The sequence below is a fragment of the Kogia breviceps genome, chromosome 2 (assembly GCF_026419965.1).
Source record: "Kogia breviceps isolate mKogBre1 chromosome 2, mKogBre1 haplotype 1, whole genome shotgun sequence".
Taxonomy (NCBI): Eukaryota; Metazoa; Chordata; class Mammalia; order Artiodactyla; family Physeteridae; genus Kogia; species Kogia breviceps.
Genome location: NC_081311.1, coordinates 30332738 through 30359227, shown reverse-complemented (window position 1 = coordinate 30359227; position 26490 = coordinate 30332738). Strand labels below are relative to the sequence as shown.

Genomic DNA, 26490 nt, shown 5'->3' with positions numbered 1-26490 from the left:
TAGGGGTGGGAGTTTGGTAAAGATGGATTTTTACTTTCATCTATATTGTGTGGATTTTTTTTTGCAATAAAACATTTGTGTTATCAAAATGTAAAAGGTATTGTAAATTAAAAAAAGAGAAACTGTGGGCTTCCCTGGTGGCGCAGTGGTTGAGAGTCCGCCTGCCGATGCAGGGGACACAGGTTCATGCCATGGAGTGGCTGGGCCCGTGAGCCATGGCCGCTGAGCCTGTGCATCGGAGCCTGTCCTCCACAACGGGAGAGGCCACAACAGTGAGAGGCCCGCGTACTGCAAAAAAAAAAGAGAAACTGAAATAATCTAACTTTTTAAGTTGTCAAAACTGATGATCAAATCTGTTAGAACATCATATTGTTATTTTACAAAACAGTTAAGACTGAAAGTTCAAAAGTATTTTTCCTATTTTGTTGAAAGTGTGTGTGTGTATGTATATGTACTGTATATATTTATATTTACTACATACACTTAAATATATGTATATGGATACTACATCTATCTACTATATCTACCTATACACACTATATACATCTACATATACTGCATATATCTATATATGCTGGTAATAAAATGCATAAATGCTGCTTTGGTTTAATCATAGATAAATATCTCATTCTTTATCATTGTTCTTATTACTTATAATGGCAAAAATATCTCCTGTATGATTATGATTAATCTGGTAACTGAATACAGTTTGCCTTTAAAATAATTCAATTAATTTTAGTAAATTAAAAATGTTTTCTGACATAGTTGCAAAATTAAGAAAAAATGAAACGCTGAGTTGCAAAATTAAGAAAAAATGAAACACTGGTTTATAATACGTAGCATCCCTTTAAACGAAACTCTTCCAAGTGTGAAGAATGCATTAAGGTTTTATCAAGTGAATGCTCTTTGTGTAGAAAAACTGATCTAAATCATGATTTAAACTTTAGAACCACTACAATCTTTCCATTTGGGCAAAACTTCTTGGAAACTGACAGGGTAGAGGGGTTATTTCAGACCTCTGGGGATATCCCAGGAAACAAAATCTCCTCTAAAGGAATTGTGCAAGATTGACACCAACAGGGATTCCTTTCCAGACTGCGTGAGACTGTAGATTGGGTGTTTAGTTCCACTGAGAAAAGGAGAAGCCACCAGGCTTTTTATTTACCCAGGGAACCCGTCTGGAAGATCTTCAATGGTCTGTGCGTGCCCCGATGTCTCCGGGGGTGATCAAATCCTCCTCCTCATCCCGCAGAGAGGAGACTGTATGCAGACCCGCAATCATGCACCTGCCGGTTAACAGATAAGCCCTCCACATGCGGAGGCACTCGCCCAGCTGTGTCGGAGGATCAGAGCCGGCCCTCTCCCTCCCCCATCCCTGTGGAGCAAAGGGAGGTCATTTTCTGCTCCTCCCAGAGTCAGAAGTGTGCACACGCCTTCCATCACAATTAACTTAAGACTGGGAAACAACACAAACTCACCCACAACATGCTCAAAATCAATGCCATCAATACCCAGAAGGAGGATACCAAAAAGGCAAAACAAAACAAACCTATTCAAAGGGTAAACACTCAAAGCAACAGGGCTGGAGTCAGACACACTACAAGGTCAACCAATCCAAGACAAGTTCAAGTGCGGGCATTTTATAAACTGAAGAGCTGCCTAGTATCCCAGGGGTCAGAAACGCAAATGCCTTCAGGTTCCAGCTAATGGAAAGGTCTATAAGATAATAGAGGGTGGGCCTGTCAGGAGCTGGACTGCAGGTGCCCCAGGTAAAGGCATTCACATTCAATTCTTAAAAATTTCAGTTCCTGCTATGTGATTCCTAAACAGAGTCTACCATCAAACAGAGAAGGAAACAGAGGTAAATATGGGTGTAGGGTGGATAAAACTGAATGAAAGTCAAAGTCAGAAATGTTGCCAAGGAGTCCACAGGGCATGAAAGGCAGGGCAGTGATCCTAGCTGTCATTATTTGAAAGGGTAATGACCACATGGTTTATATCTTCAAAGGTAATAGCAAAACAAAAGTTAAAAGAAACGGCTTACTAAGCTCGAATATGAGGGATTCAGATTAGTCACATAGATTCTTGACATAAGTAATTGAGCTGGATTATGTAAAGATTGTACACATTCCCTTGGAAAGCTCTAAATAAAGGGAGCCTCCAAAAACTATAGGTGTGACCTTATTGGAAGGCAAGGCGTGGACTGAATGACCTGCCAAGGTCCTGATTTAAATATGTCTGTATAGTCAACCCCTGGTTATCCAGCCCAAAGAAGAAGACAGTGATAAATCATCCTAAGCTGAAGATAATAAAGAGTTATTTTTGCCTTTGGAATGTATTTTGGTACTTAAATTAGAACGTGTCTTTCTGATGCTCTGAGAATTCACAATGCGTCAATAACAGCCACAAAGAAGGCCTGACCTGGAGCTGGGAGGCTGCCCAATTTTGCCATCCTGTCCTCCATGTAAATCTTCCTCTTTGCTGGTGGTGAGCAATATCATCCTTTAGAAGAACACCTGGCAGCCCAAGCTTTCTCAGACAGGGGCTGCCTGGCTCAGCCCTTTGCTGAGAGAAGAGACAAGGGCCTTTCTCTGATCTCTGGCTGATTCAGAATAAAGACCCAGGATGGTCTGGTTCTTGCTTCTAGAGGATAACTCCAAAGTGCTACAGGCCCCACAGGAAGCAGCAAGCTAGACAAGGTTTAGACATCTACTCTAAACTGCCTACGAATGACGGTCTAGCTTCTCTGCCATAGAAGACACAAAAGCAAATGTCTTGAGTTCCTTGGAGGAGTAAGAGAAAATGGCTTCACTGAAAAGGAAGATGAAATGAATGCCCAGCACCAGGAAAGCAAGAAGCTGGATGCTCAGGAGATGCAGTAACAATCCCCTGCACCTCAAAGGACGAGTGGGATGGAAATCTGAGCTTGCCACCCATCGTCCAAGATGAAAGGAGAACCTGCTCATCATAGAAACTTGTGGGGGCCCAGGAGAAGGGAAAGATAGGAAGGAGGGAAGTTGCCTCACTGCTCTCTGTCCTCTGTCAGCTCTCAGTGCCTCTACCAGAGGGAGGCTGGTGTCATCTGGTAGGAGGCAGGGCCAACCAGAACATCTCAGAAGTGCATCACCGCCCCTTACCCAGAGACCCTGGCAGAGCGGCACAGGCTCCGGGAAGCAGGATTTGGCCAGGAAGGCTTCTCTTGGACTCAGAGAGTGACTGGACAGTCACAGAACTGAACACAGACAAGCTGCTTGGCTCCGACCCTGCACAGGTCACCCCTGGCAATAAGGGTCATTACAACCATTCCTGTCTCCCCCCTTCTTTATCACACTCTGCTCTTTAGTTTTCCTTCCAAAGTCCCAGAACAGTGCTGTTTAATTTAAATGTGGCTATATAATTATTAAAATGAAATAAAATTAAAAATTCAGTTCCTTGGTCACAGTAGCCACATTTCAAGTGCTCAGTAGCCACACGTGGCTAGTGGACACCATATTGGGCAGAACCAAAATAGAACTTCTACATCATCATAGAAAGTTCTATTTGTCAGCACACTAATCTAGGCTTCCAGGAGATCTGGAATCTAGGAACTTCTACTCTTCATTGGGTACAAGAAAAGAATAAATGAAAGAAGAAATGCACTTACTAAGTATCTTTTCTATACCTCATCAGCACTAATCCTCACCACTGCCCTGTGTGGTAGGCAGGGGTAGATTTCAACATGCCAATTTTACAGATGAGGAAAGTGGAGGCTGTGTAGTTAAGTAACTTGCACAAGGCTCACAACTATTGGATGACACAGGATTAAAACCGAGTTTTCCAATGCCAAAGTCAGTGGTTTCTACTGTTACATGCAACTGCTACAAATAATGTTACTTGCCATTTACTTTGTTCAGTACTGCCATAAACGTTCCAGCCTTCTAGAATGAGGTTGACAGGCCCCCGTAGTGTATTTATTGATTGGCTGATTTTTGAAGTGATAACTAAACTTTGTACAATGTAGTTTAGCAGCTCTATAGTTAGGGAGCCACGGGGTTCAAATCCTGACTCATCCACTTACTATTTACTTGATAGAGGGCAAGTCACTCACCATCTCTGAATCCTAATTTCCTTTTCTTGTATACTTACTGCATAGTGTTGTCAGGAGGATTAAGTAAGACAGTGTGTGGAAAGGCTTAGCACAGTGCCTGGCACATATCAGTGCTCCATAAATAAGGATTATCAATGGTGATTCGCAGAATTTACAATGCACTCACGTGCAACAGCGATTGAAGCTTCACAATAGGGAGGCATATTGCTATCTGCATTTTCGCAGATGATACATCTCATCTGAATCTCGGTGCATAAGGGGCTGACTCAAGGTCATGCAACTAGAAAGCTGTAGATCTAAGGCATGAACTCAAGCTATTTGGACCCCAAATCTTTTCTTGATACACAATATTGCGTCTCAGGAGAGAAGGGACCAGGGGCGCCAAGGCATGGTTTAGAGGAAGTTTAACTATCCTTCTTCATTGCCAACCTCCCCCCTTCTCTGAAACAGGCAATTAATGTTTTCTTAGTCTTGTGTAAAATGCTGTGCAAAGGCAGCTTTGAGCATCCCCTTCTACCATAATTGTCACCCTTAAATCCCTCTTATATAGAGATTCTAGTGTCTCACTGGTAAGGAAGTAACACCTGCATAACTAAGGAGGCCAAAATATGAACAGAGTGCCTTGAAGCAGGGCATTCAAATCTTCTCCCTGGAAAGCCTGTGGATTAAGCATTTTTCTTCCAATCTACCCTCCATCCCAACTCACTGCTACAGCAAAAAGGCAAGGACACAGCCTACCAGAACCCAGCTGAGTCCAGCCAAGACCCAAGTGCATGAGAGTGTGTGTTGTTGCAAGCCCGTGGGCTTTTGGAGCTATTTGTTATCTGGCCCTATTACAGCAAAAGCTGACTAATATATCTGTCAAACCCAGGGCGGGAGGCACTTACCCTGCCACGACGATCTCAAAGTCCCCGTCATGGTCCACATCAGTCACTGCCACTCCATAGTTGAGCTGGGTGGGGTTGCTGTCATAGTCAGGGGGCAGGACTGAGTTGGTGACTGCTGTGAACATGGGTTCAGCCCGCAGGGACCCCTCAGTCAGGGGCAGAAACCACAGCAGCAGCAGGAACAGAAACATCTGGAACATCTGAAACCAAAAGTTACAAATGTTAGGTGCAGCAATACCTTTCTTCCCTGTTCCTGGAGGGCTTGGAAACCCCTAGGCGGCCACTTTTCCACAAGACCTGTCCTGACTATGCTCTTTAAAACTGCAACCTGTCCCCATCATGTCAGGTCACCCTTATCCTGCTCTGCCTTTTCTTTTTCTACAGCACTTATCACTGTATAACATGCTGGATGACTTCCTCATTCATCATGTTTTGTTACTTAGTGTCTGTCTCCCTCAGCCAGAACATAAGCTCCACCAGGGCAAGGCTATCTGTTTTGTTCATGTATGCATATGAAGCCAAGGACGGTGTCTGACACAAAAGAGGCACTCGGTACATATTTAGGAAGGAAGGAAGGAAGGAGGGAAAGGAAGGAAGGAAGGGAGGGAGGAAATGGTAGAGTATAAACACACGGGCATCTCCCATCCTCTGGGAGAAAGGCTGGGAGAATGAAGAAAACACAGATCTTAGACAGTCCAGGGGTGGGTGAGACCCCCATGAGGGTCCATGTCTAGAACAATAGTAGAGGCAGTAAAGGATTACCCTTCTGTGGGACCTACCCCAGAGGCAGCCTGGAGGGAATCTGTGACTTGGAAGTTTCCCCTGCCAAGGTCCCTCCCTAGGGCAGCTGGCCATCGCCTCCAGACCAGGAAGCAGTCAGTTATGGAATGTATTTCAGCAGGATCTGGCGAGAGGCACATCATTCAGTTGGAGAAATTAAACCACTGTGTGTGTGTTTTACTATAAATTAATTATGTATAATCCATTGTATAATTCATTATTATATCTCTAACATAACTCAGGGTGTTGCCAAACAGCCTGGAGCTGCGGGAGCTGGTGGCAGGCACGCAGGAGACAGATGAGAGTGGCCAAGGAGGTGGAAGAACTCCATCCTTTCCTGACGTGAGCCAGGGAGACACTGAGAATGCCTCAGATGGCACCACCCCGAGTTGCTGCCCGCAGGCTTAGAATCAGAAATCTGAGAGTGTTCCAAAGACTCCCCTGGGACAAGTCCCACAAGGTCTGCACAGGCAGTGCCGCAGGCAAGGCAGTGCCTTCCTGCCTACAGAGGGCGGCACACCTCTTTCTGATGGAACTTTTCCTGCTGGCTTGTCAGTGTGGCTGGCAGCCAAGAGCAAGGCTGAGTGAGGCTGATGTCTTAATGAAGAGAAGACCTGAAGACTGACTCCCCAGATGGAGACAGACATTCCTGCCAGCAAAGGAGCTTGCTCCAGTTCAGGACCCAGAGACCAAAATGAAGGGCCCAGGCACTGTCTACAGAGCCAAACATGATTCAGAAGCCTCCCTAATGCCTCGCTGGGGAGGCTGGAGAGAGACACAGGGGCAGGGCTCTAACTGCAGGGCAGAAACTAACCTCAGCGAGCCTTCCGGGGAAGAAAGTTCTTGTAGCGTGTTGAGAGGGCACATGCTGGGTGTTGCACTATCAGAATGATGTCAGTCCCAATTACAGAGATGTCTGAACACAACAGCAACATCTATTGGGCTGTCTAGTCACTAAAGGCAAACACATCACTCCGAGAGTTCTGCAACTTGGCAAGAAGTTTGGTTGGATAAAGGAAACTCATAATTGGATTAATGAGAAGCTGGGGTGGGGTGGGGGAATGAGAAGCTAAAGAGTATTTAACAACCAGGATAGCCAAGCTGAAATGTAGCGTGGATCTGAAGGTCACAGGACTTTTCAAGGTATGAACTCAATTGTAGGGATGGCAGATGAGTTTCAACGTGACAGCCAAACTGACTGGCAGTGGCTTGAAAGAGTACTGTGATCAGCTTACAACATTTGCAATCAATGGGCATGAAGGAAAAATTGGTATTGGGGATGCCTTCTAGAAGCTACTAAGTTCCTCCCAGGCACTGCTACACTTGCAATTTGGGTCACTGCCACCGGGAAGGCAGGTCCTATTAGGGTAATAGAAGCATCTGGTAGAAATTTTCTAACGAAGGCCACAAGGGGCAAGAACCGTGATCCAGCCTCTTGATTTTCACCTTTGTTTGAAAAGTAGAACTTTTAATTAAAGGAGACATCAGAAAGAAATAGCTACTCTGTGTTATCCATTTCCAGATAAATAACCTAAAGCAAGATTAAACAGAAATAATACACCTGTGGGCTGACCTCTGTTTTGCTTGGTGACCTTGAACAAGTCACAGCCTTGCTGGGTCCCAGCTTTATTCTCCAAAATGAGGGTCTGGGAGTAGATCTCTAAAGGTCCTTTCCGGCTCTAAAATTCTATGATGAATTAAAGGATGTTTTTTAGAAGCAGACCTTCGGCAGTTTTTCTTCCCAGCTCCTTCTATAAACTTCAGACCAACCTGTGTGGTTTTCCTTTCTGAGCATATTAAACATATTTTGAGCAAAACAGCTATTCAGCAGAGCTCTGTAGCAGTTCCCTTGCAGAGGCCAAGGCCAGACAGGAACCAGCCACCATTAATGTGGAACCGAATGCACTAGGCACGAGCAGACCAGTGGACGACCTCCCCCAGGGCGGTGGGCTGAGACTGGAGCAAGGGAACAGGTCCCTTATACTTCATTCTTCTGACATGCCAAAGGCTCCCAGGGCTGCTCAGCACCAATTGAAAGTTAGAGGGTCAGCCGAGGGCCTGCTGGGAAACAGTTGTGGTGGGAAACTTAGGAAAAGGCCTGGTAAATATCCACCCTCTAGCTCAGGGCTCAGATGAAGGAAATCACTGAAATGCCCCTCTACACTCTGGCTACTCAGTGGTCCCCAGACCAACAGCATCAGCATTAGCGAGGAGTTTGTTAGAAATGCAGAATCTTGGGCCCTACCCCAGACCTAATAAATCAGAATGTGCATTTTAACACGATTTCAGGTGATCTGAATGCACGTTAAAATCTGAGAAACATTGCTCGACCTTAGCTGTATGTTGGAATCACTTGGGGAGCTATAAAAAATACCATTGTCTGAAAATGATTTCTTGGATATGACACCAAAAGTACAGGCAACAGAAGAAAAAATAGATTAAATGGACTGCAGCAAAATTTAAAACTTTTGGGCATCACAGGACACTATCAATAGAGTGAAAAGGCAACCCATGTAATGGGAGGAAATATTTGCAAATCATATATCTGATAAGGGATTAATATCCAGAATATATAAAGAAGTTCTACAACTCAACAACAACAACAAAACAATCCAATTTAAAATGGGTAAAGGACTTGAATAAACATTTCTTCAAAGAAGATATACAATTGGTCAGTAGGTATATGAAAAGATGCTCAACATCACTAATATTAGGGAAATGCAAATCAAACCCACAGTGAGATAATACTTCACACCCATTAGAATGGCTATAATGAAAAAACCAGGAAATAACAATTGTTGGTGAGGATGTGGAGAAATTGGGACCCTTATGCATTGCTGATGGGACTATAAAATGGTGCAGCTGCTGTGGAAAACTGCTGTGCAGCAGTTCCTCAAAAAATCCAAAAAACAATTACCATGTGACACAGCAATTCCATTTCTGGGTATATACCCGAAAGAATTGAAAGAGGGGACTGGAACAGATATCTGTATACCCAAGTTCATAATTGCGTTATTCTCGATGGCCACAAGCAACCCAAGTGTCCATCAATCCATATGTCCAAAGTGTGGCATGTACATACAATGAAATATGATATGCCTTAAAAAGGAAGGAAATTCTGACACATGCTACAACATGGATGAACCTAGAAGACATTATGCTAAGTGAAATAAGCCAGTCATAAAAGACAAACACTGTATGATTCCACTTATACGAGGTACCTGGAGTAGTCAAATTCATAGAGGCAGAAAGAAGAGTGGTGGTTACCGGGGGCTGGGGAGACAGGGGAATGGGGAGTTAGTGTTTAATGGTTATGGAGTTTCAGTTTGGGAAGATGAAAAGTTCTGGAGATGGATGGTGGTGATGTTTGCACGACAATGTGAATGCATTTAATATCACTGAACTATACACTTATCAATGGTCAAAATGGTAAGTTTTATGTTATGCACATTTTACCATAATAAAACAATACTCATGCCTGGTCTCATCCCAAGATATTCTCACTCACTTGGCATAGGATGCAGCAGGGGCATCAGAATGTTAAAAGCTCTCTACATGATTCTAATATGTTGCAAAATTTGAGAATTTATACCAGTGCTCGTCAAACTTTAATACGTACACGAATCACCTGGTGGTCTTGTTAAAATGCAGGTTCTGATTCAGCTAGAGAAGATGGGGTATGGGCAGGAATTTGCAAGCCAAGATACAGATGCATGCCAATGTGTTCCCCCAAACCATCGTGGTGCCCAGTACTAGGAGGCACTCAATTAACATTTGTTAAATGGATGAAGGAATATGTCCAAATGATAAGGTGAATCAGCAGAAATTGCTTGCAACTTGTCGTACAGTTATCTTAAAACTGTTCTGGGGCTTCCCTGGTGGCGCAGTGGTTGAGAGTCCGCCTGCCGATGCAGGGGACACGGGTTCGTGCCCTGGTCTGGGAGGATCCCACATGCCGCGGAGCGGCTGGGCCTGTGAGCCATGGCCACTGAGCCTGCGCGTCCAGAGCCTGTGCTCCGCAACTGGAGAGGCCACGGCAGTGAGAGGCCTGCGTACCACAAAAAAACCCCCCCCAAAAAACCCCATTCTTTCCCGAAAGCAATGCTTCTTAAACTGTAACATGATTACCCATCACCCGAGGGCCTTGGTAAAATGCAGATTCTGATTTGGAAGGTCTGGGGTGAGGCCTGAGATTCTGCGTTCTAACAAGCTTTCAGGGGGTGCCGAGGCTGCTGGTCCGCAGACTTCACTTGTAGTAGCAAGGCTCTAGACCAGTGATTCTAAACCTCACCTGTCCAGTTGAATCACCTGGGGAGTTTTTAGAGCTATGCTGCTGCCCAGATCCTTCCCCCCAGTTTCTGATTTAACTGGTCTGGGGTGGAGTTCGGGTGTATTTTTAGAAGGTCCTCTGATGATGTTAATGGGTAGCCTGGGCTGAGATCCACTGCCCCAGACCCATAGTCCCCAGTTGGGAGTGTAAGCTACAATCTGATTCGAAGTGAAAAATGTTTCTGCTACCAGAATTCATCACCAGCTGGTTGAGGTCTATCAAGAAAATCTATTTAACCAGAGAGTATCATAGGAAGAGGCCGGGTATGGGGTTTGGGGAAGAAAGCAGAGCAGGATGATACTGCCTGAAGCAGAGGGACAGCAGGTGCTGGAGTGACCTCACATTTTACACAGTTGGCTCAGAAACCTGTCACACCACTGTGAACATCTCAATCTTTGGGGAGAATGTGGAGAAAAGCTAAAAATAGAATTTTAAAAAGTATGTTGAACTGAACGTTTTTGTTTTCTTGAATGCTGTGTAACAAGCACCTACTAGCTATCTACAGGTAGGAGTGGCGTTAAGTAGTAAGTAAGTAGTGTAAGTGCAATGGGAAGACATCTGGGGCAGTGCAGCCCGGGGGAGGTGAGAATAAATATCAGTGGCAGGTTTTGGCCAGAGGGTGCAGGACCGGAACATCTGGGCTGCTCCTGCAGGGGAAGGGAGAGGAGGGGGAAAAGAGGGGTCTTAACAGGGCGAGAGGTGGTTGGGCTTGGGTTTCAGGCAGTGGGAAGAATTGCTTTGTAATAATTTCTTAAAAGTATTCTACAAGCTAACGTCTTGAACAATTCTCAGTGGGATCGAGAGAAAGATAAATAAATAAACAAACCAAAGCCCAGAGTCGGGGACCTGGATTTGGACCTCAACTCCACCAGAAACTAGCAGGTGACCTTGAGCATGTTCCTTAATCTTTCTGATCTCCAGTGTCCTCATCGGTAACCTGGGAATACTATGACATGCCAAGGTCTCCAGGGTTACGTGAGCTAGTGAACGCCTCTCGGGGGCCAGGCTCACTGCTTATTTCCTTTCCTTTCACACAGATAGCTGTAAGGCTAGACAGTCTTTAGACACTGGCTGTGGGTCACATGCAGCCAAACTCAGTTTTCTGCGGCCTCGGGACTTTCCTGAATTGGGTCTGAAAACTGGTAACCAAGCAACCTAGATCTCTGATGTAGGGTCAGGCAGCTGTGGCTTCCAGGGCAATTTTTAGGGCAAGCAGTTCTTTAGCAATTATCGCAAGAGCCAAGGACACCGCCCTGAGCTCTCACAAAAGCAAGAGCCCTGAATGCTTCAGATGTTGGGAACCAGCAGGGAGCACAGACCCTTTCCAGAAGCTGTAGGAGGGCAGAGGCTTGACTGAAGAGAGGCAGCCACAGAAGCATTCCACCCTGCATGGGCTGGGCCACCGGATCTACACAGAGGAGTGCCTGGGACTAAGGCATCGTTGGAGGAGAGCTAGGGGAGCTTACAGATCCACAGTGACACTTCCTGTGGACCCCCAATGAGCCTAGGGCTGTGCTGGGGTCACAGGGAGAAAGATAGTCAACATTTGCGGTACAAGGTGAGGGGTGCTGTGGAGGAGGGGCACAAAGGTATCTAAACTAGCCAGGTGGAGGGGGAAAAGAAGAATGTTTTGTGGAGGTAGGATGGTGTCGCTGAGCGGTAAAGGATGCTAAGAAGTTAGCTGGATAAGGAGAGTGAGGAGGAGAAGAGAAGGAAGACAGCAGACTCCTCAAAGGTCTGGCGAACCAGATGCCATCCCAACCTGCCCTCCTAGCACTGCCTATTTAAAGGTCCCACACTGGGTCATGAGTTAGAGGGAGCACTCATTTTTCCCTCCTCAGGTTTCCATCCGGAGGACCTTCCATTGGATGAGAGCGCTGGTTCTCAACCAGGGGTGATTTGCGTCCCTTGCCCTCAACAGCTGGCAATGTCTGCAGGCATTTTTGGTTGTCCCAGCAGGGAAGGGGGGGTGCTACTGGCATCTAGTGGGTAGAGGCCAGGGAGGCTGCCAAACATCCTACAATGCAGGGGACAGCCCTCTACAACAAAGAATTATCCAGCCCAAAATGTCAGTAGTGCTGAGACTGAGAACCCCTGGACTAGTGCAGCATTCCTGGCTCCCCTCCTTTCCCCATTCCCTCCTCCCAAGGGCCAGAGCAGGGACTCACCAGATGGGTCAGTTTGGAAAAACTGGGCACGGAGAGCCTTTTCTGGACCTGCCTCCCTGCAGAGGCCACTCTCTGCCATGTGCTGAGCTTGGCCAGGCAGGCTCAGGCCTGCCCCCACCCACAGGGAGGGCTGCAGTGAGGGTGCAAGTACATCAGCAAAAGCTCCATGAATCCCACTTTGAAGCCTGGCCTTCCAAACAGCTGTATCTGTAATGAGGGTAGCGTTTTAATCTCCACCTGCCTGAGCCCTGCCTCTCTCTTCCCCTCCCCTGTCCCTCCCCACCTTTCTTTCCCTTCACTGGTCCTGAATCTGAACAGGGAAGTAGGATGCTGTTCATTGGACCCTTTCAAATCCCAACACTCAAACTGGAGATCTGGTGTCATATTTGGTTCTTGCTTCCTCCTTATTCTTCACAACTGCTGGATCACCGAGTCAATCCACCTCATGAATCTCTCTCGAAGCTGCCCACTCTTTCTATCCCCAATGCTGGGGATTTGCCCCCTTTATCCTTCAACTGAACAGCAGTAATACTTGTTAACTGCTCCCCCTTTCTTCTCATCTTGCCCTACTTCCACATCAGAGCTCCCTTTCTAAATCTCGGAGCTGATCACATCACTCTTCAACCTAATTCATGGGACCCTGTACACAAGGCAAACAGAGATTTGTTTTTAATTGCAATTTCATATAACAAGTACTATATGAGGAATGGGTAGTAGTAACAACACTTACCTACCACTGACTATGTGCCAGGCACTAGTCCAACCCTTTACATGGATGATCTCATTTAATCCTCATAGTAACCTTGTGAGGTAGGTACTACTTTTGTCTCCATTTTACAGATGAGGAAATGAAGGCACAGAGAGGTTAAGTAACTTGCTCAAGGTCACACAACTAGTACGTGGTAGAGCCAGGATTCGTGTCTAAGCTATTTGGCTCCAGAAATGATGTCCTTGGACACTACGCTAAACAGTGTCTTTCACTACACCGGACTTGTCTTAAAGGAAGTAAGATGGGAGCACAATGGAAGGAGCAAGCATCTCTGATTGGGGGTGCTGGGGAAGGCCTAAGAGGCGGTGATGAACTGGCCAGAGGGACAAGGTGGAGAAAGCATTCCAGGCTGAGGAGCCAGCACATGCATGGTGGCTAAGCAGGGTCATGCAGCCCCAGGAGGCTTGGAGTGGCTGGGACAGGACGGATGGTGGGACGGGGCGTGGCTAGGAGGTTAGAAGAGACTGTAGAGGCCTGGTGCACAACACAAACCAGAAGGGTGAGGGATGACTTGGCTGGAGGGACGTGTTGGAGAGAACGCTGCAGCAGCGGGGTGTGGAGGAGGCCGTGGGAGTGTGGGCCTGGAAACAGAGAGGCCAGCTAGGAAGGAAATACTGTGGCCCAAATGGAGAGAAAGCTGGGGGCTGCCATTCAGTCATTCACTCAGTTTTTCATTCGCTAGTCTTATGCACCTCTGCCAGGCACTGTCTGGGCATTGGGAAAACAGCTGAGAACAAGATGAAGTCTTTGCCCCCCGTGAAGCGTATATTCCAATGCCTCAGTCATCGGCGTTTCTCCACCCCGTCCCCCGTCCCCGTCTTCTGCATTGCCAGCCTGGAAGACAAACACCAGACCTTCTGTACCTCCCCAACCCCCAGGGGCCACCATGTCTTATGCATCTTCCCCAGCACCGTGAAAGTATAAGGCTTCCTCTTCCTTCCCTCTACCTGGAGAGAACTCCAGATGCTGCCTGCGGCTGCACTTACAGAAAAGAGACTTGGTCCTGCTCCAGAACAAGGCAGATGAAAACGCAGGGGACCCAGGCTGCGAGATGCCACAGAGACCCGCAGGCTAATGAAATGGTGTTTCTGAAAGTGAGAGGACAAATGGAGTCTCCCAGCCTCACGCACAAGGCAGTGCAGGTCCTTAATGAGTATCATTAACTGCTCAGACTTCCGGGTCTGTAAAATGGGAAATGAAATGAGATAATGCATGGCCAGTGCCTGGCAAAGTCCATACGTGGTAGGTAATGGCGATGACAGTGATGCTATTCCTACCGCATAAATGTTTTTCGAATGAACGAATGCATCTCTGGAGATGGAGTCCAGGCCCACCAGGTGCTCCCTGTCCAGGAGTAGCTGCCAAATGTCGAATGGAACTCACGGGACTGTCAGACATTGAGGCATAGGCTGGCTTCTGTTACTAATTTGTCTAGGGACCCTGGTGGAGTTCTTTGACATTTTAAACACTGCTTTCCAATGCAAAACCCCTCAGTTTATAGTCACATACACATCCATTTTTCAAGCATTTTGCAGATGCTAAGGGCCAGGTTAGAAAAGATGTCTGAGGCATGGCTTCTGACCTCAAGGAGCTGACAGTCCACTAGGGGGGAGACATGATACAGGGGTAGGCATTCAGAGTAGCAACAGGTACAAAGTGCAGACGTAGCCCATAGGAAGGAGGGATTAAGTATGGAGGTGTGTAGGGGGTGGGAAGGGCAGGCAGTAAAGGCTCCCTGGAGACAGGGAATCTGGATTCCAATGGGAGATACATTCCAGGTGGATTTGACTCAGCTCAGTGCAGGTGGCAATGCCTTTGGAATGTAGTGTCTGGGGTGTGGAGTGGAGGGTGCAGGAGAAGGTGGAGACAGTCTTGCGTGGAGGCAGCAGTTGGGACCTGTAGAGCCTGCCTGGCGCATCTGGGAAGGAGCCCGGAGTCACCCGGTGAGGGAGGTTTGAAGTCGGGTAGAGATCCGATTAGATTTGGGGCAGCAGTGTGCAGGACGGCTAGATTGGCTGGTTTCCAAAAAGTGAGTGAGAGTATCACAGAGGGGACTTGGACATCCTGGAGCTGGGGGTAGTTGATGGTGTGGTACTGGATGACCTCCAAAGTTCTTTTCCAAGCCTAAGTGTCTATGGGTCAGGTTTTTTTTCCTAAATCATTTAAAATGCATTAGTGGACCTTGCTATTTAAAAGCATTCTCCTGGGAATCTTTCTGTGAAGCAATGATTCACTCTCCAGCCTGTCTTTGGTGGAAATCCAAATGATCATCTCTTCTATCAGCTTACAGCTGCCAAGATAGACCTGTGCTGAGCTTCCTCGTAGCAGCCTGGTGGAGGATGGGGGGAGTGAGCACCCAGAAGAAGAGGTGAAGAGGAGGAGAAACTCAGCCCTGCTCCAGGCTTAGAGCTGGTACCATCTCACGAGTGGGCCCTGTGTGCGCTCCTCAGACCCTGCTTGATCAGTGGGATCTTTGGAGATTTACAGAGCCCTGGGGCCAAGAGCCAGCTCTGGGAAGAAGGAGCCAGAAGGAAAGCTGGCTTTATGGACCTAGGCCTTTCTGGAGATCCACTTTAATACCAAGGGCCACATCTGCCCCAGACTGGCCGCCTACATTCACACATTCATTTGTTTACCCAGCGAGCACCTGTGGAGTCCCTCCATATGCCAAGCACTGTGCAAGGCACTGGGTTTACAGCTGAGAACAAAAGACACATGTCTCCACCCGCCGCTGCTCGCAAGGCAGCATTTCTCCTTCTTGGGAACTCTTCTTTCCCCACCTGCAAAAGGCTCTTTGGATACACATAGCTTCTCGGATGACTGGTGCATGATTGCGATTCCAAGAAAGAGTCTGTTCTTAGAGACTAGGGCGAAAGGGAACATGACATCACGGAGGCAAGGCAACAGAAAGGGCCTGTGTGCTCACCAACTCTGATTACAGGGACTGACCTCCAGAGGCTGGGCTGCCCTGGACACGCAAGATGCTCACCACCTTTACGACAGGAACTGGGTTTTATGAGTGAGCTTGCCCTCCCAATTTGGGCAGGGAGGGGTGGAGCCTTGGTCCTCTAAGGACAGCCTCTAGGAACTTCCCACCTCCAATCCTGAGGGCAAGGGCAGGGCGGGGCCTTTTGTGAGAAACACCAGCCGAGGCTGCTCCCATGACCCCTGCAAGGCTCCTCTGCCTGTCCAGGTGGGGAACAGGGGGTCCCTGGCGTTCTGCTGGTCCCGAAGGAGGGCAGGGACAAAGGAACTCCGGAGGAGGGGGTGACTCTCAAGGTAGGTGGAGCGGCTGTTAGCGAGGCCAGAAGTCCCCACCGTCCCTTCCTCAGTGCACAGGACCCCTTAGCTCCACAGTGATTCCCGTGACCTTGTCACTGTACTTGTTGGGTGCAAACAAAGATAAGAGTAACTGGAAACCACAGGAAGGGTCATTTTACACTCTTGGCACACACGATTCCTTTGTGGCTAATTAAAGTTAATATGTCAAAATGTCCCTTGGAAGAGATCTTTAAGAATACGTCTTTTAAGTAAACAAAGTTTTACTAATTAATGACATGCCTGCCCACCCCTCCTTCAAGTTCCTTGCAGAACTTCCCTGGGCCAAGAGGGCTGAGCAGGAAAGGGTGGTGAAGTCGTGGAGGGAGTGGGGACAAATCCAGCCACTTGTCAGCTGGGGAGCTATCAGTTTCTCTGCCGGATGTTGATCATATTTCCTGGGCTGGAACCAACTCACAGGGGCCGGGTACTGGAATTTTTCCAAGAAGCAAACGCTTTGCTTCTTACGAAGTCAACATGATTTCTTTCAAGGAAAATTTTTATCCTTTCTTTTTTTTCAGTGTCGAGGGTTTTTGAAGGGCAAATCTTTGGACTTTTCTCTAAAGACAATGATTATGATATAATTATCATTCGCTAAGACTACCCCCGACCCCACACGCACTCACAGAGAGGCCTGGGGGTAGGGGAATGATGTGCCCAAACTTGTACCATGAGTCAGTGGCATAGCCAGAAATAGAACTTTCCGAACTCCCAAATTCCTAATCATAGCAATATTAATAATAGGCTCTTTATAATTTTTGAAGTGTTTTCACAGCTCACATTGAATCTTCACAACAACTTTGCGGAGAGTCTGGGGGTAAGTCATTCTCAGGAGACAGCAGATCTGAGGTCCAGGCCAGCTTTGCCACTTGTTTGCTGTGTGACCCTGGCTGGTCTCTTCACCTCTCTGGATCTCAGGGTTCTCAGCTATGAAGTGGGAGCACTGGGTGAAAATACTTCTAAAATCCCTCCCACCTCTAACAATGCTGTGATTCCATGATGCAATGCTCTGGTCCAGGGTTTCTCCACCTTGGCACTAGTGACTTCCTGGGCCAGACAGTTCTTTGTTGGGGGGCTGTCCTGTGCATTGTAGGGGTTAATGTCATCTGTGGCCTCTACCCACTAGATGCCAAAAGCACTCCCTGCCCCAGCTGTCACAATCAAAAATGTCTACACACATTGTCAAATGGGCAAAGTAATCCCTCCGTTCACTGCCCAAGGACTTCAATAAGGTCAAGATCATGTGATTCAGTGGAGAAAGGTCTTCCTGTCCCTGCCTCTTCCCCAACCCCTTCATACCCTTCCACACACTTTTCAAACAAAACCTCCTAGTTCTTTGCTACCTCTCATTTCTTAAATGCCCTCCGTGGTCCAGTGTGTGTTTGGTGTGATAATGAACCAATTGATTTCATACTTTCTCTTAAGGAGAGTTCACAGGTTTATGTCCCCTAAGCAACCAGCCAGGCTCCCCAGAAATCCCTCGCAGAACCCTGGATGGCCTGGAAGCCTGTATCTGCAGCCTGCAGGAGGCTCGGTGAGCATGGATTTGTCAGCACTCTTAAATCACTGGGCTCTGAGGAAGCCTTCTCCCAGCACAAAGATCCTTCCTTAGGAATCAATAGCTCAAGGCCTTCTATCACACTCAGAATTATCCTGGGACCTGTAAAATTTCTTTTCCCCAAGCATGGCAGAACCTCGAAATGAAAAACCCAACATGGGGGAGGGAAGAGGGCAAGGAGGGAGTCCTGCCAAGGAGGCCTTGTCCGCAGCCCAGATGTTGCCGTGAGCAGAGGCTGATGTGCGAACCTGGACACTGGACACTCGGTCTCATTCGCTGGGAAAAGGAAGACCCAGTGTGGTTCCCAGGGGTCCTGCAATAATATCCTCTCCCAGCTGAATACCTCTTTACATCTCACCAAGGGCAGAGGCATGTTAAAGACTATCTTCCTTGATTGTCACTATCCTACACTCATCACAGGTTGCCAGCCTCATCATTTTGCAGAGGGGGAAACTGAGGCATGCAGAGATTAAGCGGTTTGTCCAAGGCGCCTGAGCAGGAAGTGAGGAGCCAGATTCTAAACCTGAATCATTTCCACTACTGAGCTGCCTTCCCAGCGAGAGTAAGGTTAAGGGTCAACCATCTGGTGGGGTTCATGAAAGAGGCGACTTCATGTTTTCTCAGTGTCTAATGCCACTCCCCCATTCAAACAAAAATACAAAGGTACTGTGCTATAGCTGTATTTTATGTATGTATATTCCCCTGGCCTTATCCAGAACCAAACCATGCCTTGGGAATGCTGCCACGACTCTTCAGCTAGAGCTGGAAGCCGGCGCAGATCCCAAGCACGGCCTCTCAGAACCCCTGCTTTCAAGGAGGGGGCTGTGGCCCTCTGGTGTTCCACATTATCCTACCACCTCCCTCCACTACCTGAAGAAAAAGACCCAACTTGTCTGTGAGCCTGAAGGAGATGAGGAAACTCAAGCACCTTCCCTGGCAACAAGCATGCCTTGGGTGAGCCTTAGGGACAGAAGAGGATCCGCCTCTTGGAATTTTGGCTCTGCAGCACTGGGCCCTCCTGAGGGTTGCTGGCAAGTCTGCAGAGGCTCTGGGGGGGCTCTATGCAGAGTGCAAAGGAGCAGGGTGGGGAGAGGACACAGAGGGGGCAGCCCACAGGCCACTCAGCAAACCTCCTTCCCAGGGCCTGGCTCAGATGTCAACAGCCAGCAGAACAGAAAAAGGGCAATGGAAATGGTAGTATCTTCCAGGTCACCCAAGAAGCCCTAATATGAGGATTTTGCAAAAACAGAACATCCTAGAACTCTGACCTTGAGCTGGGAGCAGCAAGGATGGGGAAATGGGCAAATACTGATTGGAAATTCTCCACTTCACCCAGGATCTGAGTACTGGAGACCCCATAGGCAGTGGCGTGGCTACAGGTCAGAGAGACCTCACTCCAGCATGCCTGAGCAGACGGAAGGAAGAGCTCCAGGCTTGGGTTCCAAGATCACCGCAAGGGGCTGGGCATTTCTGATTCCTACGTGTGTGGACAGAAACCAGGAGTCGCATTGCTTTTGCCTACAAGACCACTTGAAATAACAAGACAAGATAATGCAGGAAGGGGAAAGAATAATTAGGAATTTCTGTTACCTGTATGTGTACATTACGAGAACTTTATCTGTACCTCACCTCCTCAGTCTGAATAACAGATTCAAAGGAAATTTCCTCCAGTTTACTAGATTTATTAATTTACCCATGTCTGATCAGTCAGCGATTATGAACACCTACTGTGCAGAGAACACACATGCATCTCCATAGTAAAGAGGAAGCAGGTCATGGGAGCAGAAAGAGCTCTAAGTAGAGGACTGGAAATCCTATGACCCAGTCCTATCTCTTCCACCAAATAGCCATGTGACCTTGGGCAAGATACTTGCCTTAACTGGGTTTCAGTTTTCTCATCTGTAAATTAAGTGTGCATGTGGGACGGCATTGGAGTAGGTGCTCTTCAAGGTTCCTTTCTTCTAGCTCTAATATTCTTGGGCTAGTTCAAAGAACACACCAGCACCAAACACAAAGGATGATCTCAGAGAGCAGGTGGGGCTAGGAACCAGCTCTATTTCCTTGGAGTGCTGTACATGTATCTTGTCTCATTGCACCTGAGACCACAGAACACCTGAAGTCCAGGAAGTACGTGGTAGAAGGGTTCCAATCATGAAGGTGACGGTTAAAGGCTATAGCCTGAACCTGCTTAAAGCATTAAGTTACTATGACCAATGAAGGGCAAGAAGTGAAAAGTCAGAGGTCCGAGCTGGGTGTCTTTGGCGCCCCCTACTGGGCACCAGAGAGCCTGCTGGGCAGCTTCCATTGCCTCAGCAGGCAGCAAGTAAGATTGAGAACAGGACTGTCACAGCTGTTTAATAGGACTACCTTCCTGGTCTGTAGTCCGCTCTCTATAAGAGTATGTTTCACTCCCCAGAATTACACAGACCATTGGTCCACACATTCAGAGGGCACTACGGTGCTGCTATAGGACGTCTTAACCAAACATCAAGGTGCAGAGTAATAAACATCAGTGTTCAGAACACCAGGGGCAGCCCAGATGGAGAGGAGAGAAGAAAGCAACAAGCAGGTATTTCGTTGTACAAATCCCTAGTGGAGAGAAAGTCTTGGGAAATGCAGCATAAAAATGTTGACTGCAGGTAGAGGATGGAGCTGGGTCTGGGGGTATGAATTGAGAGCCCCACTAAAAAATCTACAGGCTGACGCAGCTGCCCTAGGAGTTCAAAACACTCATCGATGTTCAGGGATGAGGTACAGGATACAGCCCCAACTGAGCAGCCCACTTTTGACCTTCTCCAGAGACCATTAGTACCAACTGTAAACCAGGATATTCTAACTGTGGTCCACTGTGCCAGCATCAAGACCTTAAACTCCCTTCATTGTCTCTTAAATGGACTTTAGGACCTGCTACCAGAAACATGTTCTTAATCAAGTCAGACTGAGAGCAAAAGCTTCCTCAAGGGCCATATTGGAAGAACCGCCATATTCCCACTTTCCATTCTCCATCGCCCCTTCCTCATGGCTGAGAATGAGGTACAGGGTGACTCTGAATTCGCTCTAATTCAGTCTTGGGTAGCTGCAGCCCCAAGTCATCAGGGTCAGAAAATCTCCCACCAACAGTGTTTCCCTTCCCACAAGAGTTCTCCCCTGATTCAAGCAGCACTACAGAGTGGTCCCCTATCCCTGGAACCTTCTTGCCTTCTTTTCCACCTGGCTTCACTTGGGAAGTCCTGCACCCATCCCAGAAGACACCTCAAGTGTGACTCAAGAATATGTCTTGCCTGGAGAGCTGAAGCACCTCCTGGGACACACAGAAGCCACACTAGGTGCACACCCTACCACCACCAGCGGCAATATTCATTAGTCATTCCCCGAGGAAGGAAAGTGACCCCCCCTCCCCAACCCCAGAAACACTTCCCGGCCCCTCTGGGAGGCTCCTATCCAGGCTGGGATGACTCTGGATTCTTGAGTTGGTTTCTGCAGAAACAGGACTAACCAGGACTCCCATCTACTGTACTGCGAAGAAGCGCGCTGCATTGCTGGGCATGCCCCCAAACTCGGCCTGCTGCCCCATCAAAGCCTCCATGTGTCCCCACAGGGCTGAGGAGGACCCCTGGTCTCCCTGGAATGCCTGAAGCTGGCTTGCCTGAGATAGGCTGAAAGCAAGCGGACCACACCTCGGTCCAGCAAAGGCAGCCGGAAGCTACGCCGCGCGCTGGGCTGGCTCCCCGAGCTCTCTGCCACCCAGCGCTGTGCCCGGGAGCTCAGCTTTCCCAGGGAAGAAGCGCTAGCTTCCCCCAGGGCTCCTCCCCATCTTGGAAGCCTAGGCACCTGGCCGAGGCCAGTAGCTTCCCAGACCGGGAGCTGAGCCTGGTTCGCTGGGTGACTCCCCACTATCCCAGGCACATCCTTCCTCACCTGCTCCGCCCCCTCCCAGCCCCGGTGCCCTCTCCCCAAACAGCTGACCTCCAGGACGCCCCCGACACCTTCTCTGTCGCTATGAGGGTTATCGCCCCCGCACCTCCGCTGCCACCTCTCCTCCACCTCCGGCCCCGCACCCGCCTCTTCCCCAGCCCGCGGGAGGCTCTGCGCGACAGTCGAGTCCTGCGCCTCTTGGCAAGTTGGAAGCCAAGCCACCGCCGCCGTAGCGGTCTCCGTCTTCCCCGATTCCCCGGCGGCACCCCCGCCACTGCGGCGGGCGGATCGGGGTGGGGCGCAAAGGGCGGGAGAAACTTTCTCTGCCTGAGTGGGTGGGGGGCACCGGAGCGGGTACTCACGCCAGCGTCTGCGCTCGGAGCCATCCTCGGGCTCTCTCAGCCCCACCGCCTGGGGGCGTCGGAGAGCGGGAGCTCACTGCCGCCTTTGCCGCCGCCGCCGCTGCCTTCCAGCTCCCAGCCCCGGTCCCAGGTTGGCCTGGAGCTTCCCGCCCCAACACCGCTCGCTCGCTCGCTTTATACAACTCCACTCGAGCGCGCCCGGGCTTATATAAAGGCTGGCAGAGACCCGCAGCCAATGGCGCCGCAGCTGGAGCTGAGGGCCCGGGGGTAGGGGGCGCCCGCGTGGCCAATCGCGGCCCGGGGAGCCCGGGGAGCCGGGTGGGAGGAGGGGCGCCTCCCCTCGCTGATTTAGAGCCGGGATTGCGGTGGCAGCCGCCGGCAGCCCGGCCGGCCGGGCGCGACGCGTCGGGCGCTGGGGTGGGCGGCGGCGAGGGCGGGTGCCCCCTGCGCCCCACCGCTGCGTCGCGTAACCTTCAGGAGGCAGCGGGACCTGGCGAGGGCGACTGGCTGGGCGCTGGGGACCCGGGGCTGGCGGGAAGCAGGGGTCCCCTGGGAGGAAGCGCCGGGAAGGCAGGCAGGGGGGAGGGGCGGGCGGCGAGCCCCAGGGCCCCGCGGCCACCCCTGCGCACAGGGCCGAGAGTGGCGGCTGGGATAGCGGCGTGCCTTCCCGTTTCCCCAGATAGCGATCTGGCGTCGCCGGGCCGGGCCGGAGCGGCCGCGCGAGCCGCGCTGATGGCGAGATTTCGCGCTGAGGAGCGAGCGCTGAGCCGATCTTTATCCGGTCCGAGGACGTGTCCGAGTGCCTCCCGGGGACTGCTCAGTATGGAGAGCGGAGCTTCGCTACGGCCCCAGAGGGCGGGGAGCGGGCGAGCACAGCTCGAAGATGAGGCGCGGCGGCGGCGGCGGCGGCGGCGGCGGCGGTCGCGGGCTGCGTCTCTCCCTCCCGCCCGGTCCCCCGCCCGCCCGCCGGCCCTGCGGGCGGTGCCCCCACTCCACCCCACCCCTCCTAGCCCCTGCCCAGACAGGGCTGAGGCTTAGCCCGGCCCACCCACTCTGGTCCGGTGCGTCCATCCAGCCTCCCTCACCGCTTTGCTCACAGGTACTGCTTCCCCCCTCCTCGAACCCCAGCCCCCTGCGGTGGGCGGGACGGTCTCAGCCTCTCAGGACAGGGTGCAGCCGGGGGCTAAGCTTGGGAAGAAAGCCCTTGGTCAGAAGTGCCCAAAGTACCCGTGTGCGGGGCAGGAAACCGGCCTAGGTCGATAACACTCTCAAGTCAGGTCCCTTATTTTGCACCTAGAATAGGGCCTGGCACCTAGTAGGCGCTCAGTCAGTATTTACTGAATGAACCTTGAACTGAATAAGGACTTTAGGTTTCTGAGAGCTGGGGTACTGGGCTTGGGAAGAGAAAGACCTGGGAATAAGCCATCAGAGAGGGAGGGAGCTAGGACTGTTTTCTCATCTATTGGTGCCTTTATGACTACCACCCTGCCGTCGGGGCACTTGACTCCAAATGTGCTCTTTCGTGGAAGGCCCCGACAGCCAGCCCCTGACCCCAGACCCGGTTATCCCCAGATTTTGAGCAGAACTACCAGAGCCTACTCTGGGCCCTGATTTTTTTTTTTTTTTTTTTTTTTTTTTTTTTCTGTACGCGGGCCTCTCACTGTTGTGGCTTCTCCCATTGCAGAGCACAGGCTCCGGACGCGCAGGCTCAGTGGCCATGGCTCACGGGCCTAGCCGCTCCGCGGTATGTGGGATCTTCCCGGACCGGGGCACGAACCCGTGTCCCCTGCATCGGCAGGCAGACTCTCAACCACTGCGCCACCAGGGAAGCCCTGGGCCCTGATTTCAGGTGGCTGTGATCATCCTCTGGAAAAACATAGCTAAGGACAGGCAATCTTTCTCGCTTTGGGGGTCCTGGATCTAGCTCAGGTTCTTAACCTTTTGAGAGTGATGAAACCTTTTGAGGTTTTTCAATCTGATGAAAACCATTGAATCCTTTCTCTAGAAAAATATACACATACACATTTACAGGCATACACACACACCTTGAGTATAATTTCAGGATCATTAGGGACCCTGACTCTCTCCTGGGGCTCTGCCCAATGTCAAGCTCCTATTTCTCTAGGGGTCTAGTACAGTGGTTTATAATCATCCTCCTTTTGGGGAATCACAGAACTCTTTTGAGCCTTTCAAGAATCTGATTAATGGTATGAGTCTGTGTCTCAGAAAACTGCTCGATCACGTACACACGTGTTGACATGCAATTTTAGGGAGTTTGTGGATCCTCAAAACCAGATTCAGAACCTTCAGCAAAGAGCAAATAGACTTTGCCCCACGGGTACACCTGATCCCCAGCTCTCTCCACAAGGAGTACGGTGAGCTCTGCACCCTGCTGCCTCATACCACCACCGTATTCTGAGGGCATCTGGGTCATGTGGTGATGGCCCCAGCACCTAAGAGACCATCTCCACACTTGTCTCTGCATCTTGGTGCCCGCCAACCTCTTAGTGTAGAAATAAGTTGCAGGTTGTCATGTTCTGTCTGATCTATGAGCATTCCTTAGCCAGAAACTCCAACTCTGGGAGACAGCAAGAGACTGGTAATTAACCAGTTTCACTCAATCCCAAGCTTCTGAGCACACCTTTCTTGGTTTTTGTTCTCACCTCCCTCTTTGCCGGTGAAGCTGTGAGCAGGAGCCCCAGCTGTGGAGCCTCACCTCACCTAAGCCCGACAGATTTCGTAACCAACACAGTAATTATCAGCATTAGCCATCCAGATGTGAATAGGCTTTCTGCACAAAACAGCTCTATAATGATCTCACACTTTCCGGCAGCTAGGCAAGTAAGGGTGCATCAGACCAGAGGTGCTGGGGGAGGACAGAGAAATGCAGGAAATGACAGAGACAGTCTCTCCAGGAAGTTCTTTAGGGAATGCAATTTGGTTTCTGCACTTGAACTTGTAAGGGTTCAGTCGGTGGGCCAGGCCTTTCTGGTCCTGTAATTTCTAATTCCTCTAATGTCCTCCATGTCCATTCACTCAGTTCATGTCTGTGCCCTGCCTGTATCATTGTAGATATCTTGCCCTCACAAATTTCCCAGACATATCTTGCTTTCTTGGGGCACATGCACATTTATGGACTGAATTGTGTCCCCTCCAAATGCATATGTTGAAGACTTAACTTCCAATGTGACTATGTTTGGAGATAGGGCCTCTAAAGAGATAGTTACGGTTAAATAAGGTCAAAAGTGTGGGACCCTAATCCTTAGGATTGGTGACCTTACAAGAAAAGAAAGGGACACTGGAGATCTCCCTCTCTCTCTGGGCACACACAGAAGAAAGGTCATTTTAGGACACAGACAAAGGTGGCCATTTGCAAGCTAAGGAGAGAGGCCTCCAAAGAAATAAAACCTGCCGGCACCTCGATCTGGGACTTCCAGGCTCCTACTGTGAGAAAATAAAATTCAGTTGTTTAAGCCACCTGATCTGTGGTATTTTTTAATGGCAGCCCGAGGAGACTAACCCACATATGTTTTCAACACACTCCTTACCCCCATCCAGCTTGTTCAGTCTCCTCCCAACACGCTGACTCTCTCCATTACTGTCCCCCCACAAACCTTGTCCATTCTTACCTGGGACACTTGCCTAAAATGTTTTCTCATCTTTCTGCACCCAAACTAAGTCTCACTTCTCACACCATCTTCCAAAACTGCTCTGGCCTGCATTGGAGCTTTGCCTTTTCAGCCCTCCTGCAGGTCTGCAACATCTTAGCACTCTGTTATACATATTGTCCTGCGTTCTCTCTAATTGTTTATTATGCAGAAATCTTGGCCTTCCTCTCAGAATAGAAGCCCCTTTAAGTCCAGAGTTTGTACCTCGTACTTGACTACTTCATAGAACCCAGCGTGAAGCTGGGCACAGAATGAACACAGGGTTTGCTGATTGATTTATTCCAATTAAACATATTTATGTTTCAAAAAAATACTAGAGGGCTTCCCTGGTGGCGCAGTGGTTGAGAGTCCGCCTGCCAATGCAAGGGACACGGGCTCGTGCCCCGGTCTGGGAGAATCCCACATGCTGCGGAGCGGCTGGGCCCGTGAGCCATGGCCACTGAGCCTGCGCGTCCGGAGCCGGTGCTCCGCAATGGGAGAGGCCACAACAGTGAGAGGCCCACATATCGCAAAAAAAAAAAAAAAAAAAAAGCCAACAAAAAAATACTAGAAAAGTTTCATAGCACTTCATTTTCTAAAAGCTCAAGACATTTGGGTGTGCCATTTCAGTCATCTCGAAAGCCCATTGGAGCAGAGGCTGTTGGGAAC

General features: G+C 49.5%; 1 protein-coding gene across 6 annotated transcripts in view; it reads right to left on the bottom strand.

Moving 5' to 3' along the window:
* The window catches only part of CRTAC1 (cartilage acidic protein 1), a 151221-nt gene extending 128633 nt beyond the window's left edge, over positions 1–22588 (bottom strand). For 4 of the 6 annotated variants that reach the window (XM_067024908.1, XM_067024907.1, XM_067024910.1 and 1 more), the window contains exons 1-2: positions 22175–22384; positions 4975–5174 (exon numbers count right to left, since the gene is read on the bottom strand). In XM_067024908.1, coding sequence (XP_066881009.1) covers positions 4975–5174; positions 22175–22198 — 224 coding nt within the window. In that variant the 5' untranslated portion in view covers positions 22199–22384. Of the gene's footprint in view, positions 1–4974; positions 5175–22174 lie in introns of all 6 variants that reach the window. The other 2 variants (XM_059054709.2, XM_059054711.2) reach the window with 2 other exon arrangements.
* Positions 22589–26490: the final 3902 nt, after the last annotated feature.